Source organism: Platichthys flesus, chromosome 2 (genome assembly GCF_949316205.1).
Source record: "Platichthys flesus chromosome 2, fPlaFle2.1, whole genome shotgun sequence".
In the NCBI taxonomy this organism is placed as follows: domain Eukaryota; kingdom Metazoa; phylum Chordata; class Actinopteri; order Pleuronectiformes; family Pleuronectidae; genus Platichthys; species Platichthys flesus.
Window position 1 is genome coordinate 18,672,967 of NC_084946.1, and position 20,312 is coordinate 18,693,278.

Consider the following 20,312-nt stretch of genomic DNA (forward strand, 5'->3'; position numbering starts at 1 on the left):
CCAAGTGGCAGTAATGTAGGAGATCATGACAAGGGATTTTTTGGGAGGGTAAAAATATTTCCTTAAAGAACTTTAAGGAAATTCCTGAAAATGTTTCCTGTTACTGGGGAAAGTTGCTGCAGTAGAAGTGAGGCTTTTGTTTGTCCTATTGCACTCCTTTGTGTTTTCGATGTTGCTCATCTTCCTCATCTGAAGGAAAATATTGTCTTGAAGTCTCAAATCGAATCTGCTGTATCATCTAAAACACACACACACATGTTAAAACAGGATTTAATGCAGCCACTTTTGTATCTGTTTTTATTTTAATTTCCAAATAGTAATCACAATTGATTCATGACTCACCGTCGGGAAAAAGTGGCGATTTACAGTGGATTTCTCGAATCTTTTGGTCAAACAGGTTCCTCATCTCCCTCTGCAGAGTCCCTTCACGCTGCCCTGTGTCAGCTGGCACACAGGAGGGCACAAACTCCAGGCTGTCTGTGCTGCCACCGCTGCTGCCACCTGATGTGCTGTCCGACAGGCAGAGACCATTGGGTACCTGTTTCACACGGTTACTGTAGCTGCCATATTTTGGTGCTTGATGGGTCTGCCATTGGAGAGCAGGTTGCTGGTTCACCATGTGAGGGGAGGTAGTTGGTTTTCGAGGGCAACTACGTGAGCGGGCCTTTGTCCGTGTCAGGTTAAATGGCCGGGGGGTGGCTGGAGCCTCCAGGGTCCGTCTTACCCTGGCAGGAGAAGATGGAGGGATAACAGGAGTAGATTTGGCTTCAGGCTGGGAAAGAGGCTGTGGCACAGGCCGATGATGAGGGAGTGAATCAGTCAAACTCTGAGTTTCTGGTGGTTTTTCAGGTTCTATACCAGTTTCTGGTTTTAATGGTAATTTGTCCGATTGTCTAGGCTCCTCTTGTTCTAATGTGTGAACAGTCTCCTGCTCTGCACAGCTTGACTCTGGTGGTTCATGAAGTTCATTCTCTGCTTCTTCTTGAATTGGATTTTGGCTGTTGGGAGCAGGACCGTCTGGACACGAAGCCTGGGAAGAGGTCTCAAGGTCAAAGCTCTCGGCTATCACACAGGGAGCAGCCCCCATGTGGTGGGAGTCAATGGAGGACATCCGGCTGAAGATTCCTCTCCTTGTCTCGGCTGGTTCATGAATTTTAACTCTGTGAGCTCGCCTCACTGGCTCGCTCATGGCCCCTTTGTGGATGGCACCCTTGGCGGCTGGCCCTTGAGACAGAAAGGATAGATCCCCGTTCCTGCTGTCCTGAGAGATTGTATCCAGATCCTTGCGGAAATAGAGAGCACGTCCATCTTCCGAGGACTGGACGGAGAAGTCCAGAGACGTCTGCCGTGGAGGACCCTTCATGTGCTTCTGAGCTGCTTTCTTGATGTGTTTTCTGGCAGCTTGCACTGCATGAGAGGGTTTGTTCTGTTTGTAGAGGACACAGAAAGGTTATAAGATATACTTTTTTTTTATTAATCTGAAAGTAGATATGAATGTTAAGAATTTTGAAACTGCTCACCTTTCCTGATATATCATAGATTGCAACATGAACAAAAATGGATGCCTCTGACATCCCCTCAAGGTACACATGCCGATAACCTGCAAATTTAGCATAACAAATGTATTCATAATAAATTTTTTTTTAAGATTTTCGGATATATAATGTTTTGTAAAAATGACAAGTACTTGTTTTATGAACGGTTTTGTTTGAGACTTTTTCTTTGCTAGGTGCAGCAACTTCTTGCGGAGTCTTGTATAATTAATTGAACTTTTACTGAGAGCAAAGATCTTTCTATGTCATGTACCTGGCATCATACTGGTGAAAGCCACAGTCCTCTGTCCAATGAAATTTTGCCCAATGGGATCATGATCCCACACCTGGAAACGCACCAGTGCGATCTGTGGCATCTGAATATTGAAGACGAGGGTCTCCTCCCACATCGGGTTGAAACCTGAGTGACAATAGAAGAGAAGTTACATGGACTGAAAAGCACAAACTTGGTACGGCCTGACCTGAATTGTAGTGTGCACAGATACCGTTATCATCCACGACCCTGGTCTGCTGCTTGGAACAATCATTATTTAGACCGATGATCTCAACCTCTACAAAGGGATCAATAATCTGAAAGTTGTAAAAAAACATGCGGACGATTTTAGAGATACAAGTTTTTCAGAGTTCATAATAACCTTTCCATTTCTGATATTGTTGACCTCACCTCTCCTCTGTCCCCAAACATAGAGTCTTTAGGTTTGGGAAGTTGCTGTCCACTGATGATCTTGAGCACTAGCTGTGTCTTTCTGCGTCCCGGCAGAGGATCCTCCAACATGGGGTTGAAGGCAGCTGATCAAAACAAAAAGGTTCACACGTCTTTGCATAATGACAGCTGCCATTCACTCCTCACAAAACGCATCATACACATACCTTTGTGCATGCACTTAGGCTTCAGAATATAACCACAGTTTCCATTGGTTGAGAACTTGGCTCGGTTCAGTTCGAGCATGCGTCCCTCTGTTTGATAGTTCATCGCAACTAAAATCAAACAAACACAAACAAATGAAAAGCTGCAACAATAAAACACTGACATCTTGTTGTTGTTGTTTTTTTACTGAGGCTCTGTTATGGTCTCTTATGTTCTGACCCATATGGCATCCTGTATTCCAGTATGGTTGAGGGTTGAAGTTGCTGGAGTCCACTCTGTAGTTGGATGGGTAGACTCTGAGGAGCTGGCGCTGGTTGAAACGCACCAGCTCACCTGGCTTCAGCTGTAAGATCTGGTTCATCACAGTCTCATTGAGGGACGATACCTGCCAACTGTTCAAAAACGCTTCCAGAGACAAAACAGCATCAAGCATCCATTCTCAAAACTTACAATGAATAGCCTCATTTATTTATGATAAATATATGCAAACGAGTTGGATTTTCGCTTTAATTTCTTTTGTATTTACCTTGTGTTTCTATGTCGTGGACACGAACAGATTTCGTGTATTTGACCAGGTCGGACAGAGCTCGAGACAGCCTCATTGTTTTCCTCTTCCTGATGGAGCATTTACAGACACAAAGTATGTAAGTGTAACAAACTAAATAAGGAACATTAGATTTCTAAAGCATCTAAATTCAATGATTAATAGTCTTACTTTGGGTGGTAAACTATTTGGGTCCTTTCCCTGCTGCTGTCTGATTCTCCCTCAGACATTGACTTGTTTTTCACTCGAATTCCCTTTTTCCTCTGAAAAATACACATTTTATAGTCTAAATAGTAAGCTGTCAAAGGTATTATATGCATTATTATTTGTTTAATGATTAATTGGGAGGACGATCGTTAAAAAGCATTTGGAAATATTTGTCAACCTTTCGTTTGAAGCTCCTCATAATCGATCTGCCAAATCGTCTCTTCTTCTTATGTTGATCTTTAGAAGTAACACTATTGTCATCCTGGAACAGTCAAAGATAATATATTAGAAAGCCAACTAATCAATCAACCAACCGATGAACCCTCCCATCCACCCATCTACCCACCTATGTAGTTACCAAGCATCCATCCAACCAACAAACCAACCATTGAATCAATCAATCAATCAACCAACCCACCATCTACCTACCTTCCTGCCAACCAGACCGAACCCATCCAACCATCAACCCCAACCCAACCAACCTACAAACCATCCATCAGTCAATCCATGTTTCACTTGCCTGTGGGTCATCCTCATCTTCATCCTCTTCATCATCATCACCAGTGTCTTCATCAGACACATCACCTTCTTCCGCATCGGGGTCGAGGTTTGCCGCCAGCTTTTTCCCCTGAAAAAAGGAAACAATACAATTTTCAATTAATAGTCACTTAGTTCTTTTGTCTTGTTTGTAACTTGATAGAGAATATCACGTGTTGCTGTCAACAACTTGACCTTGACGAGAACTTTTCCTTTCAGTATCTCAGGGGAGGGCAGCTTCTTGCAGTCATGCACGTTGACTGTGGACAGGTCCAGTTTGTCCTGAAGCACTTCTCTCAGGTACTCAGCCATCTTTTTCTGCTGAGGCACAGTGCAGTGGTTCTCTATGGACAAGATCACTGGGTACCTGGGATAGAGGGTTGCGGGGGTGTTACTTGAATTACTGATGCTATTCACTGTTACAGGTTCTGAAACTCACTGTGATTTTGTGAAGGCATATTTGTCAATCGTTTCGATAACCTCTTTGAAGAGGATTTTTGATGTCAAGGTGTAACCATGGTGGATAATGGGCTCTCCATCGGGTCCATCCCAGCAGTCCACTAGAAGAGCAGAGAGAAATTGCATTACCTGGACTGTGAGGCCTCTGTTGAGATGAAGTGTTTCGTAATGATAGCTAAGCCTCTGCCTTTTCAGGCTCTTACCCTCCACACAGCGACAGCCTGCCTGGAGAACGTAGGCATACATTTCCACCCTGGACTGAGACAGTAGCTGGTCACCTGTCAGGTAGGTGTTGTGTGATGTGGAAATGAAGTAGTTACACAGAGGCTGTGTCATGTCCTGGTTCACCTGATTGTGCTCGGGGTTGAAGATGTCCCCTAAGGGACTCCGCATGTAGTTGGTGAAACCTGAAGTGAAAAAACACTTTCAGACCAATGGTTTTATTTGAGCCTTGATGTCATGTGATTTGATGCAAATGTGTGCATTCGGCATACCATCGATACCCAGTACCGTCCGCTGCAGGTTCTCAGGACATGGCTCAAACTTTGCCACTATGTCAACTAGATACTCTCTGGCCAGACCGCGCATCTGTGGAATAAAAAACATCAGAAATCATCTTCACTGATGCAATTAATCACTATTATATTTTTTTGCTCAGTTGTTGATACCTTTTGTTCATTTTCCAGGAAACGTGCAAGGTCGTGGAGATCCATGACTTCTTTCTGGTTGCTGTAGGAGATCATTATCAGATAGAGGTCTCTGCGTGTGGAAATCATCTTGTAGAACAAACAGAATTCTTCAAAGCCCAGAGAGCCTTGGTTGTCGTCTGTGTCTGCCTCCTGCAGATAGAGACAAAAGTGTTGAATCAGCCAGTCAACTCTCTCCGTATGTGTGATCTGATGTAAGCACCCTGCCAAAGAAAATACAGCACCCATCTGAAGGATGTATGTCTGTCAACATCAAACATGACAACGCTATCATCATCAGGAAGTGAGGATAGTGAGCTACAGAACTAAGAAAACATTGCAGTGCAGCTGAAACCGTCTGTTCAGCAGTGGTCATGTGGTCTTCCTGTGATACTCAGTCCTGCCAAAATACTGTCTATACATATTTTGATGCTGGCTCCATCTCAATTCTTTTGTCTTAACCATGCTAGCAGCTGAGTGTGTCTCTGTTATTGGGATTGTTGGTGTGATTGTCAGCCCACCTTGTTGCAGACTGAGATGCATTAAAAACTATGAATAAGAATGCCCTGGGATAGCACAGGTGTTTCTCAGTGAAGCATCGCAGCCTCAGAGAACTGTTTGCTTCTAAGTTTGTTAGCTTAGTTCTAAGTAAGCAGCTAAATCATGTAGCTTAATTATGTTTTGCTGGCATGCAGCCCCAGTGGTTAGGACATTAGTGAAACTAGATGACTAAAAAAGCAAACATTCAGAGGTAGCATCGCTGGTGGATATAAGTCTTACTTGAAACATCTCTTTAACTTTCTGTTTGGGTAAATTCACATTGAGTTTGTGGAGCAGCTGGTGAACTTCTCCGATGCTCAGGGTGCCGTCTCCGTTTTTGTCGGCCTCAGAGAAAGTCTGCTGTAGCCACGTGAGGCTGCAGTTAAGGAACAAGGATCATGATCTGGAAGGTTCACATGAGTTGACTATTCTTAACTTCCTGTATGATTAGTCCAGATGTTAAGTTCAGATTGTTTTTGTCATCACTTTTATGCTGATTGACCAGTTTAAAATGAATTGAGGGGTTTAAAACTCTTGACATTGAGAGATTGAACATGTGCCTGCTGGGTTGAAAAAAGGATATTGATCACGGGTTCGTTGCCGCCGGGCCAGACTGTCTTCGTCACTGATCCCAGCCATGAGGTATTTCAGCCCAGAGATCCAGGTGCGGGCCTCCTCTGCGCTGTTTGAGACCAGGTCCAGGGACTTCACTCGCTCCCCATAGTAAATACTGTAGCAGCAGTTTGGGTCGAAACGGTTGTCCGCGTACCTCCGGAAGATCTCTGATTTTTTTCCCTCACAGACTTCATGGATTGAATCAATAGTTACTGAAACGGAAGAAGGAAGTATGATCACTGATCTACAAACAGCTTAGTCAGAATTTAACGCAGCACACTTGTCAGTGGGGTTTGTGGGACACCATGAGGTTTCAAGGGTTATTCTCTACTAGGCAAAACAATTCTTGGACTGTGATATTTTGTAACGTTTCTCATATGAACTCGTTGAAATTCGAAACCTGCAGAAACCCTGTCAATGTTTTTATTTATATCTTCAAATATGGATGTGTGTATCTTTGTTAAAATATCCGGGATTATTAAAAAATATTTATTATGGATTATATACTTATATAGTTTAGGCATGCTTTGGCAAAATGATATTCCTTACATATTCATATGAAATGAAATCTTTACAACAAATAAGTCAAATCCGCTGCTGTTCAGCAAACTTTTTATAGCATCTTTTCCAATTAAGCATAAAAGGACAATTTTACTATTGTTACATTTATGAGCAAATACTGCTTTCAATATTTATTGAATATATTTTCAGTCAGAGGGATCTGAGTATTTGTTCATGCCTCTATGTTGGTGTCTCTCAAAATATAATGTGAGGTTAACGTGCAAGCTTAACCTGAACAGAGGGAAGGACCACACGATTCTGAAAACCCCACTGAGACAAGACACGGTTCAGTCTATTTATTCTTCCTCTAATCTTTGATACGCCTAATTGGTGGATAAGTGATAGTGATTTTACAGCATCTATTATCTCATCATGTGTTCAGTGCTAAAGAGTTTCCATCCACAAATTGCATACGGCCGAGTAATGACTATTTCGATGTTCAGCTCTTTGAATTCAGAGAGATGACGGCTCACTTTTGGCCTTGTCGTGTTTCCTGGACGGCCGCCATCGGATGCAGGACTTGTGCTCGTCCAGGTAGAAGAAGCGGACCAGACCTTTCTTCTTCCCCTTCAGTTTGGTCATCTGAGTGCCAGTCTGCATGGTGCACATACACCTCTCCACTGCGCGAGAGCAAAAGGAGAAATTTGTTATCAATGGTCAGTACAGTCAAATTCTAACCCAAATATCAGTTTAAGTTTTGAAATTGAGCATGTTTGTGTTTAATATTTTCCATTTAACGATTCAGTGATTAAACCAAAAATGGCATTACTGTTCTGTTGAGATAGTATGTGAGAAATTGCAGCGGACCTCCATGTGTTAGTAGCAGAGAGACATTATGACTAATTGAAAAACATCCATGAAGCAGCCGAGCCAAGTGGAGGTTTACCATGTAGCTCTTGTTTATGAGATTATAGGCTGCGTCACAAATGGATTTAAGGAGCTGTTAATGTGTTGATGATACGAGGCACAAGAGGGAAAAGACACACAGGCCTCAAATGATGATCGTCTGAAAACCCAAACCAATCAATTATCAGCCGCCTCGCAACGGTTTAAATTATATCTCCGCGTGGCTTTGTTGTAATCTGAAGGGTGCTTCAATGGTTATACAGCGTGTCAGATCCAACTATTTCATTCTAAGACCCAGGCCACCCGTCTTCAGTGTGAAGCGGTGCATTTGTTTTGTGTGCAGAGAGCAGGTAACCTTTGTTTGTAATCTGAAGCTCAGATACATGTGACGCAACCTGGCACATCATTCAGGCTAATCCTAAAGGATTGTCTACTCTCCATATGCCCATTATCTACTCACAGGCTTCCCAGCTCCCTTGCTTTTCTCTTCTGTTATAAATGGAAATGCCAAAATTTTGGCCATTTACAAGAGCATAACACAGTTAAAAATCCCAAATGACAGGTTGGGGTTTTATAATATCACAGTAATGTCATACGTTTAAAAAACCCTCTTCAGTTTGCAGCAGATTTTAATGATATTCTGCACTAATGTGAGTGTTTTCAGGCAAAATCATTTCACGAGTCAACAGTCTTACCTATTTGACCCAGCCTCCATTTAGGCTGTGCAACCATGCTGCCCCCGATCCAGAAGAACTCCTCTGCCAATCTAGATATGGACGCTTTCTGCCAGAGTTTTGGTGAGCTCATGATGGATGGGCTGGGGGAGTTCAAGTGGCTCGAGGCCTCTTTCCCCTGATGGCAGGAGGCCCTAGCCAGCGAGGGGGAGAACATCCCTGATGACAGAGATCCCAGGGACTGGAGGGTGGTCTTCTTGGGTGACATGGAGGACAGCGGAGAGCTGCCACTCAGTCCTGGAGACAGAGGGGCCATTCCTGGGTTGATGTTCATCCCTGAAGCGTAGATTTGAGTCCAACTATCCAGTCCCATTCACTCCACATGAACCCATCTTCCTCCTCATTCTGCTGGGCTCTTCAGAAAAAGGGAGTTCTCAGGACAGCGTCTTTGATGCAGCTTCTAAAGTCTCAGCATATCTACCAGGTAAAATCCTCCCACAAAGGATCAGGGAACAATATTCCCATTCTGAAGCTTCAGTCCTCATCGTCCTGTGCCCAGGGATCCAGCCATAGAGTCTTTTTTATATATTTCTCTCTTGCACAGTGAGAAGGTTTGCAGAGAGGAAGTGTGCAACATGTGTCAGTAAATCTTCCTCAAGCTGTAATCCCGGAGTGAGGCTTCAGCCCTGCTCTCATGGAGGGATTTCCACGCAACCAGTAAGCCTCTGAGAAACCAGAGAAGAAGAGGAATGGTTCATGAGTTAATTTAACTACACTTATAGCTGCCCCTATCATTATATGGTATATATATATAAATCATATTATTTGAATAAGCTGTTGTAGGGACAGACTGTATAAGGATTTACAGTATATCACACTGTTGCAAGTGATTAACAAGCAGGAAAAAATGAACTGTGTTCAACTGTATGCAAAGATCTCCCCCTAGAGGAAACTGAGAGACACACAGTACATGTACACATTCATCTACTGCATTTAAAAGAAGATCTACTGTTAATTAAAAAATATACAAGTAGATTTACTATCACTGGTATTTCAAGCTTTCTGTTTTAATTTAGTGCTATTACATGCATATATGAAAACCGAACTCTTCTGTTAGTCTTTCTGGTTCAAGATGAGACATGAGACAATGTACACATTTATTTTATTATATAAATTGATAGACAAACCCCCACTGAGGAAATGTTATCCTGTGTCATTGAAAATAGTTGAGTTATAGATTTGTTAAAATGTTCATTTAAAATGGAAATGCTCAAATGTTAACATATTCCCCCCATAGACTGAATTTATATATAAACATGACAGCTCCTAAACCAAAGTCCCACTGGTGGCTGGCTGCCAAGTCATAAACCGACCTCCTCCATATTAGCAGATGGGACATGGAACTAAAAAGTTAAATTGGTAAGAAATATGGTTTCTGTCCTTTTAGGTAGTTCCTATTACACTGATGTACATTGAGGTGCACGTTTTTCCCAGTAAGTTTGTTTTTGATTATTTATTTGATGCTGTAAAAACGAGGTGAAATGTGTCACGAGTTTGATGCCATGGCTCCATTCCTCCAATCACTACTGCACAGACTCCGGCTCCGTATGCGCAAGTTGTTGGTGTTAGCACAAAGGATTTTCATTTTCTGGATAGTGGGACAAATTTGAGACGCGTCGTCGATATTTGTTGGTCATAAATTTTCCTTCAAACAGAAAGGTCAACCTGCTGGTGGCACCGGAGGAAAGGTCAGATGATCAGCATAGTCCTTTGCATACCTGGTCACGTTTAATACCCTGGGGAACATGATGTCAGAATCGTTACTAAATATTATGAGAATCCATTCAATAATTGATGGAGCCTACATTGGAGCTCATGCTTTTGGCACGGCTTAAAACACAACCACAAATACGCACACACACACTGGTTCCATTGTGGTACAAAAGAAAAACACTCCTGAGAACCCTGTAGGATTGATTTAGATTTTAATGGGTATTATACAAGTTCTTCTAAGGAAAAACAAAAACATTGTAAGAGGCAAGTGAAACCTCACTTCCAAACCAAAACTACAACAGTATCAGCTAACAAAATGGATATTGCTATTACACTGTACCCAACAAATACTGAGCGAGGGTATCATAATGATAAGACATAAAAGTGTATCTTGTCTATATATATATTTATATATATATACGAGAGCACCTAAAGTTGAAACCACGAAAAGGTGTCGCTTCTACTCTATTTGAAGGGAGGTTGGAGGTGCAGAGAATTCAAATCCATTATTCAGTTTTTGGTCTGTGGTGTAATATATACTCTATAATTCATCAAATAATAAAGATTCTTCTCAAATAAACAAAATCAAGGGAGAAATTATAATCTGTTTCAAATCTACAAACTCTACTGATAGGTCAAGTTCGTGACTATATTTATGGTTTACCACCCATTCTGGTAAATGCCCTGTGATTGCAATGATATTCAGGGATACGACATTGAAATTGCAAATCCAAATATAGTCTCTTTTTGGTTTCAAGTAAGAGCAAGAAATAATATTCATAATCATTTTAAGTCTGGAGCAAGCAAACATACCAGCAAATATCTTATTTACAATATCATTGTATGTACATCAGAGGATACTGAGGGAAAGTATGCTTAAATTCCAAGTTCATGTTAACTTGGGATTTAAAAAAAAAAAGTAACAGGGAGTACAATGCACAACGCAAGGTTCTTTTCTTTAAAAAGTGCAATTCCTTTTCTTAAAGTAAAAAAATATATATCCATATTTTGTATATATGTAGAAATGTTGTTCATATAAACAGCATTTGTTGATTTAAGAGCCTAAAACCAGTGACTAAAAATGAATGCTTTCTGTTAATAGGCAGCAATTTATTATAGAATATAAATTATTTTACAATACTCAATAGAAAATCAGAAGTACCGCATTTCAACAAATACAGGCAGCCGTCCAAGTTTTTTTCTTTTCTTTTAGAAGGGCCTCTGTAGACTTATCTGCACTAATTTGGGCAAGAATTTTAACTATTAATCACATGATTTGGTTGCAAAAAACATTACTGGAAAAAAAACAATGTTCAAAGAACAAATAAAAGTTGCGTCATAATATTAAAAAGTAACACTTCCATAAAATATCTAAAGCATAAAACAGTGGTGGACCTGAAGGCAGCCCACGTAACCTCCAATACTTCAGGTTTATAAAATACAAAAGGTAGACAAGCTCGTATACACGCGTACATGTTTGAATATGGATGGTTTTTTCTTGCCTGTGGAATAACAGTGCTGCGCAAGCAATATTTCTTAAAAAGTACATCCTCTACACAGTTATAAAAAGCAAGCGGATATTAAAAGTAAATAGTGGTAAACTGGTCTCTTGTTTCCAGTGGTCTGCAATGACACCTTTGAGTGTACCAATATTCTGTGGCACCGAGAGTTTCGTCATCTGATCGTGTTTCACCAGGCGCAACTTGTTCCTTCCCTTCATATTCAAGTAGTGTTATGTGGCTATATTTGCACATCGTAGGATAGCTTATACCAAAATAGAGTCCGTGGACAGCGTCAGGTGTCTGACGTCACTGGAGAGATGTGTTCATCGCTGAAGAAGTCTTTCTAATGCTCGACAACATGCGGAGACATCATGCTACTTTCCAGTTCATTTCATTATATTCATATATTGTCATAATAATATCATGTAATATCATATCATATTATATATGACAGATTTTTTTTTCCTCTTACAAAACTGCCACTGTCGAGTCTCTTTTCAATAACAGGAGGTGCAATAAAGTCCATTAATCATACTCCTTTTGTTTTGAGTCCTTATCTCCAGGTCTGAATGTGCAACTTTAGGATCCGTTGGTGAGTTGTGCGCTCTGTCTGTGTTTATCTGTGTTTGGGTCGCTGGGGTCTCCGGGGGGGCTGCCGTCGGCCTGCAGCGCCAGCTGGATTCGCAGGTCTTTAACTACGCTCTCCAGGCTCTGCCGAGCTTCCATCTCCTGCTGGAGCTCCTGCCTCAGCTGCTCGCGGTCCGATTCTGCCTGCTGGAGCTGCACTTGAAGCTCTTCAATCTGCGAAGCACAACAGACAGCAGTTAGAGTAAATGAAACACATGTGCAGGATGTGATCCATAATCTGTTTAAGGTCAGGCATCTTGCAGACGTCTCACCTGAGTGGAGTACTTGACCCGGAGACGCTCTGCCTCACAGCCTTTGTCACAGACTCGCAGCTGCCTCTCCCTCTCCAGCTCTCCCTTCAGCCGCTCACACGACTCCTCTGCATCCCTCATCTTCCTCTCCCAATCCACATGAAGGCGTTCGATCTCCTTCCGCAGGTTGCGCTTGGCTTCAATGGCCTCACGAAGGCGTCCTTTCTTAGCCACCCTCACAAACTCTAATTCCTGTGAGAAACATCGGAATAATGTCATGTTTGAGACGCTGACATTCATGAACAGATCACAGTACTTCACAGGAGCAGGGCTGTCTTACCTGTTGTAGGCTGCGTTTAGCCTGCACAGCAACTGCCATCTTTTCCTCCTGCTTCACTCTCATCTTGACAATCTCCTGTAGCAGCTTCTCACGAGCTTCTTTGCTGTCCAGGCCTGCGTACAGCATCTGTCTCAGGGAGTCCATGTCTGGGCAAACAGGCCCTGACAGCCAGACAGGTCCCTCCTGAGCTCGAGGGACACTCTGAGGGGTGAGAGTCTGACACACGCTGGTACAGGCTGATGGAGGAGAAGCCAGGGAGGCGGGTGGCACTGGATCTAGGGAGATAAAGAGATTTTATATTAGAAAATGTGTCAAATGTGTTAGAATGTTGTGATAATGTGGGTGCTTTTTTTGTTCTTATTTTCAGCTAAATGTTGCGACCATTTATCCATTATATTTACCTCTCTACTTTATTTATAAATCCTTTCAAGCTCTGCCCACTTTTACAATAGTTTTTACAACGCTTCATCCATGTGTGTGGATATAGCTATATTTTATTTCATCAAATTCGTATTTATTTCAAATGGGTTCTGCTACTCTGCCTTTACGCCCCATTTTTTAAAGCCTCATAACAGCAAAAATCTAAAATTCTATTTTTTCTTGCACTTCTTCCATTGGACACCTGGTGGCGTATTTGCACAGGAGTCACCCCCAGACCAGCTCTGCCATGGCTCATTTCCAGTGGGGATCATGCGTGATAAAAGTTGTAACTGTAAAATATGTGTGTTATAAAGGCCGACCTCTGTGAGGGATAGATTCTTTCAGTTTTTATTCCCTGTGAGAGGTGGCACTCACGATCATCGCAGTCGTCCACATCAATCTCTCCATCGGTGTCCATGCTGTCAGCTTGTTTGCAGGGACTGGAAGGGGACGGTTTTGCTGCAGGCTGTACGTCTCCATTATGCAGCTCCTGTGGCGGCCTGGAAATGGCTGTCAGTCCCCTGCCAGGAGCGTGGCTCTCCCTGGGATGGACCAGGGGAGCGAGTGTCGGATTAGGATCCGTCAAAGCCTCCTGATTCTTAGAGTACGACCTATGGAAGCAGTGGAGGTGGATTAAAAACATTTCACTCTACTGAGTTCAGATATTATGTCTGTACATGTGAAACTGTTATAGCTTTCAGATGACTCACCTCTCCACCTCGTTCTGAGAGGCTGGTTTCTCTTTCTCTGCAGCTTTCGGAGACCAGGGGCGGAAAGCAGAGGGCCTCTGTTTCAGTTGGACTTGTTTCAGATCCTGGAACAACAAATGAAACATCAAGCTCGGATCAACCCACAATTAACTACCTCTGGAATCTTTACATTAGATGTGATCTCTTCAGTTAACAAGAATGAAACATGAGGTCACATATAGACGAGTCCACGCAATTCACCTTGTGTGCAGACTTGGACAGGGACTGTAACCAGTCGGGTTTCCTGTCTTTTTCTGCTGATGGAGATTGCAATTTGTCGAGTTTGGACCTCTTGGCTGCGACTGGGCTGGGAGACTGTGGGAAGAGGAGAGAGAATAGATGGTTAATCATCATCATCCTCTGCAGAGATAAAGTGCAGATATTACATCACGGAGCACTGTGGAGATTTCAAGAGCCCACAACTTCTAAAAATGATCCTGTGTGACTGTAAATGGTATCATTCATAAGCAACGCGTGGATTTGGCAGAACATGAGTGTTGCCAGAAATGATTTCTTTTGTTTTTTCTACTCAGCCTTATTTCATATTTGCAGGACAAGAGCACAGAGTCACAGTGAGGTGGAAAACAGAGGAAAAAGAAAACAGTGGAGAAGTCACAGGGAGGGAAGGAGGATATAAAAGATGTGTCTGTGTAAGCGTTCAGTCTCTGAGCTTGGCAAGTCCCTGTGTGTGTGTGTGTGTATGTGTGTGTGTGTGTGTGTTAGTGTGCGCACAGGGCTTTGAGCTGAGCAGACACTCAAGCTGGTCTGGCTGGCAGCCAGTAGGGCTACATTGCTCCCTGCCAGGCAGAAGAGGCGCCGTCAGGTGGAGCAGATCGACTCCCAGAACCACAGAAATATTGCGATATAGAAGCAGACGGCGGTGGACAGAGATGGAGACGAAGTAAAGTAATTGCCCTCCGATCTGACAGACAATCACGTTGCAGTGTGCAGAGAGGGATGCATGTTAATGCAGGGCTGCAGATGCATGAGGCAGACTGTGCATCAGGGAGGGACACTTCTGCCTCAAAACACGGAGTCTCAGGAGCTTCTTTCTCGTATATTTTAAATTGTCTGTGTGTGTGAGAGACAAGCTCCAGGGTCGTGTGTTGAGATAGCTAACCTCCTCAGCCCTCAGGTCTGCACTTGTCAGACAGGGGATATGTTTACCTAGGCAGGCGCAGAGGCCAGCGCAGACCTGCCTGCCTCGCTCTTACTCACTGCTATGACATTCTGCCTTCAGGAGAGGCAAACACTCGCCTCTCCTCGCCTGCATGTGCGATTCAAGACAAATGATTTCTCTGTGTACTTTCGAAATCCTCAATGGAAACACTCCTGCAGGGTTGCATGTCGTTGTGAGAGCTTAATCGTTGTGTACAGTAATCACCTCAAGATGGAAATGACAAACCTCATTTAGCATTAAGCGAGAAGCCTGGTCGGTAATGAATCATGTCTCACAGCTTTTTTCTTTTTTTTTTACAGAAATCCAGATGCTGTGTGAATGTGAGTGCGTGTGCGTGTGTGTGTGTGTTTGTGTTTGCGTGCAGCAATGTGTGGGTGTTGTGTGGGTAGGCGAGGGGGCTGTGGGTGTAGACCTGCATATGTGTATCTGGTACAGTGTGTTACTCAGGTCTGGCACCACAGATCTGAAACCACAGAAACTGAGGTCGGCTGCAGTTCCGAAAAAAGTGTATTTCAATAGTCAACTGTTGAAAGAGCTTTAATAATGAAAGCAGGAGCTTTAACGGTAATGATGACAAAGTGTTCAGGTCATTTATCAGGCAAAATAATATATTCTGTGGTTTGATGTTTTAAAGTTTTAACAGTTTAAATTGTTATATGCAGGTTTTTTTTGGAACATTAATGAAACAGAACAAATCATCTGATGGGAAATAGTGAAGTTTATGGCATTTTATGGACTAAACCATAAATTGAGTGCCGACCCCCCACAGGTTACTGCAAAAAAAATATTCCTTTGACTGCTTAAAATACTTTTATGCAGTTAAAAGTAGTTAGCCCCCTCACACTCATTATTGAAGTGTTCTTTCACTGCCATCTTAACACTTATCCATTTCTTTAAGCTCCAGAGTTGGTAATTATTATAACTAATTATTTTTGTGTCCATGTCTTTATTTATGCTTTTCACTCAAAACAGCTGCCAGCTGGAAATAAAAAAATAATGCTATGGAGCTGTGAGCTTGAACCAAAACAGGAAAACCAGAGGTAAACCGAGCTAAAGAGTTTCATAAAGAGAAGAAGAGCTGCAGATTCTCCCTTTTTCACAATGTCAGGATGTTTCCACATTATCACTTTATACATTATAATAATAAAATATATATTTTATTATAATAATGTATATAATAAAATATATATTTTATTATTATAGCCAACATTTGACTTAATACACATTTAACTAAATAAATCAGATTTCTAAGGTTATGTTTGTTTGATTTGATCATTAGGTCAATCAATTGCTATGAATAATGATAATTTGCACTGCTATATTGAAGAATTAAAAGTGCTGTTGAACCGCAGGCTGTGTAGCTTCAGGTGTAAGTGCTGTGTTTGTCTGGACGCTCCCCTCACATCTCCCTGACTCACAAATGTCTCTACCTGTCTAACCAGTCACCGCATTAAACACGCCCATCCATGCACAGCACAACTACTGTTTGCTTTAGCTACCGTCTCCTAACCCCAGACCTCCCGCTGACTGCGTGTGCGGCTCAGCGGCGGTGACTCGACCCCTCACCTGCCTGACTCAAGGCCAGTGGTTTCCTAAGAAACTGCTGCTCTGGTGTAATCAGACTCTGTAATTACTGACGTGACTGTTGTTTTCCCGACAAAGGATGTCGCTCCGTCTGCTGCTATTTCTACGCTGAGGTCTGCAGCTCCAGGAAGGCTACGAGTGCTAGACATAATAGAGTCAGAAAACAGACACTCCCAGACACCACAAGGGACCTGCTGGCTAAATCTGACACTGACCTCACAGGAGAGCAGCCGCACAGGCTTTACTCACCACCACATCATAGACATAGCATGGCCACAGAGTCATAACACCCTCCTCACACATTCTACTGCCTAGCAGGTCCCATTGAGCCAGATGATAGGACAACCCCCCCCCCCCCCCCCACTCTCTCACTCCCTCACTCACTCTCTGCAAGAGTCTATCTCTCCCTGGTAAGAGTGGGAGGCTTCGTCGGAGGAGTTTGCTTTGGCTGCGTCCCCTGTGGGAACTGAGTCTTGAGTGGGAGGGGGGTGGGCCAGGGGGAGCGGGACCACAGAGGAAGCACTGAGCTGAAGGAATGTATACTTGAAGGCCAAGTACAGCCTCCCCTTTAAGACTCCATTCAAGCATTGCCCTTTTCATCTCGCTATTGTATGATATTTCTTTGAGGCCCTGTAATGAGGGAGCGTTTCAAAGCAAACCTGTAGGCTAAATACTGTCTAATAGCGGCCGGGCAGGAGTAGACCTGCTTTATTTTTTAATTAGTGCAACATAATGGCATGGTAATACCAGGATAAGCCCCAGCTATTTTCATGCTGGCATGGCAGATATTCACAGAGACACATAGGGCACATGGGAAACATATCAATATCTATTCCAAGAGCGCGGCGTTTGACCTGCTCGAAGAATAATGTGTCGATATATTTCTAACTGGAGCGTGATGAGCGCTGAACTGTTATTTCCCTTGAACGATGAGCAAATGAACGATATTTGATCATTGATCAGTGATTACACCAGAACTCACTCTGCAGAGATTAGTTAACAAATGCTTGTAGAGAAAAAAAAATTCTTATCACTAAATTCTGACCGGTTTAATGAGCCTAGTTTTTGATGTAACATTCTCTGACGCATAAACTGTGAACGCTGTTGATAGGGACTCTTTTTTCAGTTTGCCGCTGCCGCCAGACACAGATAAGCAGGAGCCCCGGTAGAAGACAGAGAAGGTTGAAGAGGAGGAAGTGTGGGAAAGTGGATAGATGAAGAGGGGAAGAGGAGGCTGATTGAAAAGCGCTGAAGGATCAGAGGCTGACCAGGTATCAGACTTGACAGGTGGTAAGTTGTGTGGTTAGGGTGAGGCCCTTATTCCTCCTAAAGTAAAGTTTATGCATTGTGTTGTTTTTCTTCTCCAGATCTGCCAAGATGGTTATTTTTCCCGCTGCACTTTTTGTGTGTTAGTTTGCAGGATTACGTTAAAACGATTACACGGATTGCCACAACACTTGTTGGAAGGATGCTTCGTGGATCAGGAAAGAAGCCATTACATTTTGGTGAAAACATTGCGAGAAAAAGCGTTTTTATCAACGTTTTCATTGAATTTATGGATCTTGATGAGAAAATTCTGGCATGTTTAAGAGTTTGATATTTATGCACATGTACAAATGGTACAGGTTGGTCCTTGGTGGAGATGTGGTTTGTCTTTATTTTTAGTTTATCACAGGATGATCTAGAATCTCTCTAATCTCTCTGTCACTGCAGGTAGAAAAGGGGAACAAGGTCGCTGGTTAATTACCTTGCTACATTTACCGTTCTACACACTTTCTTTCTAACCTGTCTGACCACTGTACGCTGCAGTTTCTCACCCTGTTGGTCTTCTTCGCTGAAATGTTTGTGCACAATACTAAAATCTCGCCAAAATAAAGAAAACAGATTTTCTTAACTAGTCAGGAAAGCTATATGTTTCTCTGTTTACACTCTCAATGCTAAGCAACGCTAATTGGCTGCTTGTTTTAGCTTCATATTCACTGTACAAATATGTGAGAGCAAGCAAATGAAAATGTAAAATGTTGAACTATTCTATTAATATCTTCAGCTCTGTTCATGTAATGTGGAAACGTTGGCGAGTCTTTAAATGGTTCATGTCTGTCACACAGGAAAGACAATGACGGTGAAACCTGCAGAATCCGTTGGCTGCTAAATCTTTTGAATAAATAATACAAAATTATAATAATAATACAACCAGCGAGAAACAAAACATGGGGCAGCACTTATCTGCTGAGACAAAAATAGTTTCCCCCGCTGAACTTCCTCGGGCAACAGTCATACAATACCAACGCATGCTGCATGACAGCATGGCATTAAGAAAAGTGCACAGCAACAAGACACAACAGTTTCAGATTACGACCTCCTTTTCCCTCCTAAACCCCTAAATGTAATCCCCAGATCGACATGTGCTTAGTGGGGCGCTGTCTCACTCAAGGGCACACCAACTGGCACGGCTCGCTCGGCCGACGGCCTTAGTTGGAAGTGAGAGAATACTAGTTGGAGTAATCTGATCCCCGCGGTTCGGTGTGGACGGTCGCAGGGATGCCTCGAGCTCTCTATTCAACTCTCACCGCGCGAATCGTACGACTGTCCCCTGATTTATATAAAGCCCCGTGGTCACCTCGTAACAGCTGGGGGGAAATTATTGGTGTCTGCCCAGAATACCCCTGAAACTCCATCCCTGCTCCGCATAGATGCAGCTCAAGCTCCCATTTCCCCTCCGTAAATCTTCGCTTAATTTATCCACGTCTCCTCCTAATATATTCTGTCTCCGCCGTGTCCAGTTTGAGGATATACTGTTTGTGTAGCTGAACTCCGCCATGACAGCGCGGACACTCAAAGGGAGCTGCGGGTCCTGGCATAAGGTTGGCATTACAGCAAGGCTTATTGGATTGTCCTAATTGTCTTTAGGATTGAGACTTAATGAGGTCTGAGGTGGACGCAGGATGAGCTGCTGTCCCTAAAGGTAGAAAATAACCCATCAGGTCCACACGGCTTGACACTTATAGCCGCGAGGCAGGAGAGCGGAGCATTAAAGCAGTGCTCTCCAGTTGTCCACCATTCACAGAGTGAGACGTGTGTGGAAATGTATTGATCTCCTGACCTCAGTGGAACCAGTTGGGGTCATTTCTACACAACTCCATTAACATATGTTGGTCTGACTTTATGGTGTCATTCGGTTCCTCCATATTGTACAGTTACAGTGTGGAGAAACATGGATCTCCACTCAGATTTATTTTTGGTGGAGTATTTCCTGTTCGGGGGCCAGAGGATACAGAGTGTCATATGCTGTACAGATTGTGGAGCCATCTGAGGTTGATGGTTTTGAGATCTTACGAATAAACTTGAATTAACTTGAGTGTAAAAGTTGCAATAAATTAAAGAAACAATCAGTAAAAAGATCAGTATATTAATGGGTTTTAGTTGATGTCCCTGTAATGAATATAGTTCCAATAATCACTTTCCTTTAGCTCTGTTATGGTCTCTACCATTCAATATTCCTCTATAACTGTTCTTTTATATTTCAGTATATTGTTGTTAACTTTGTCTTTCTGCTGTTTGGTGTTAAGCAAGTACTGTCAGTGTATTTTTAGAGTTTTTTTGAAAACCTTAAAGTGGTCGAAGATTAGATGGAACTGAAAACTGTTTCAAAGCTCCATAGAGTCTGGTAATGCCTATCGTTGGTTTCATCATAATAATCCACATCTTTCACATTTGAATTTATAATTAGATGTTGATAGAAAGAAGTAATAAAAAGTAATGTTTTACACTGACTTATAATACACACCCTGATTTG

The 20,312-nt window shown here is 42.6% G+C and overlaps 2 protein-coding genes across 2 annotated transcripts in view; both read right to left on the bottom strand.

Annotated features, from left to right (window-relative positions):
• Window positions 1–51: 51 nt before the first annotated feature.
• Window positions 52–9,037, bottom strand: plch2b (phospholipase C, eta 2b). The gene is made up of 21 exons (XM_062404288.1): window positions 8,112–9,037; window positions 7,044–7,190; window positions 5,978–6,221; window positions 5,635–5,764; window positions 4,837–5,007; window positions 4,663–4,756; window positions 4,372–4,575; window positions 4,149–4,269; window positions 3,905–4,076; window positions 3,693–3,800; window positions 3,351–3,434; window positions 3,137–3,228; window positions 2,948–3,036; window positions 2,641–2,826; window positions 2,424–2,531; window positions 2,218–2,342; window positions 2,039–2,123; window positions 1,807–1,953; window positions 1,521–1,600; window positions 343–1,426; window positions 52–238 (listed from the first exon to the last, which is right to left on the bottom strand). The coding sequence occupies exons 1-21, from the start codon at window positions 8,461–8,463 to the stop codon at window positions 216–218; spliced, it is 3,846 nt and encodes a 1,281-aa protein (XP_062260272.1). The 5' UTR covers window positions 8,464–9,037; the 3' UTR covers window positions 52–215.
• Window positions 9,038–10,058: 1,021 nt separating this feature from the next.
• Window positions 10,059–20,312, bottom strand: part of skib (v-ski avian sarcoma viral oncogene homolog b) — a 31,162-nt gene continuing 20,908 nt past the window's right edge. The window contains exons 2-7 of the mRNA XM_062404299.1: window positions 13,954–14,067; window positions 13,714–13,817; window positions 13,379–13,614; window positions 12,584–12,858; window positions 12,265–12,495; window positions 10,059–12,166 (exon numbers count right to left, since the gene is read on the bottom strand). Coding sequence (XP_062260283.1) covers window positions 11,945–12,166; window positions 12,265–12,495; window positions 12,584–12,858; window positions 13,379–13,614; window positions 13,714–13,817; window positions 13,954–14,067 — 1,182 coding nt within the window. The 3' untranslated portion in view covers window positions 10,059–11,944. The remainder of the gene's footprint in view (window positions 12,167–12,264; window positions 12,496–12,583; window positions 12,859–13,378; window positions 13,615–13,713; window positions 13,818–13,953; window positions 14,068–20,312) is intronic.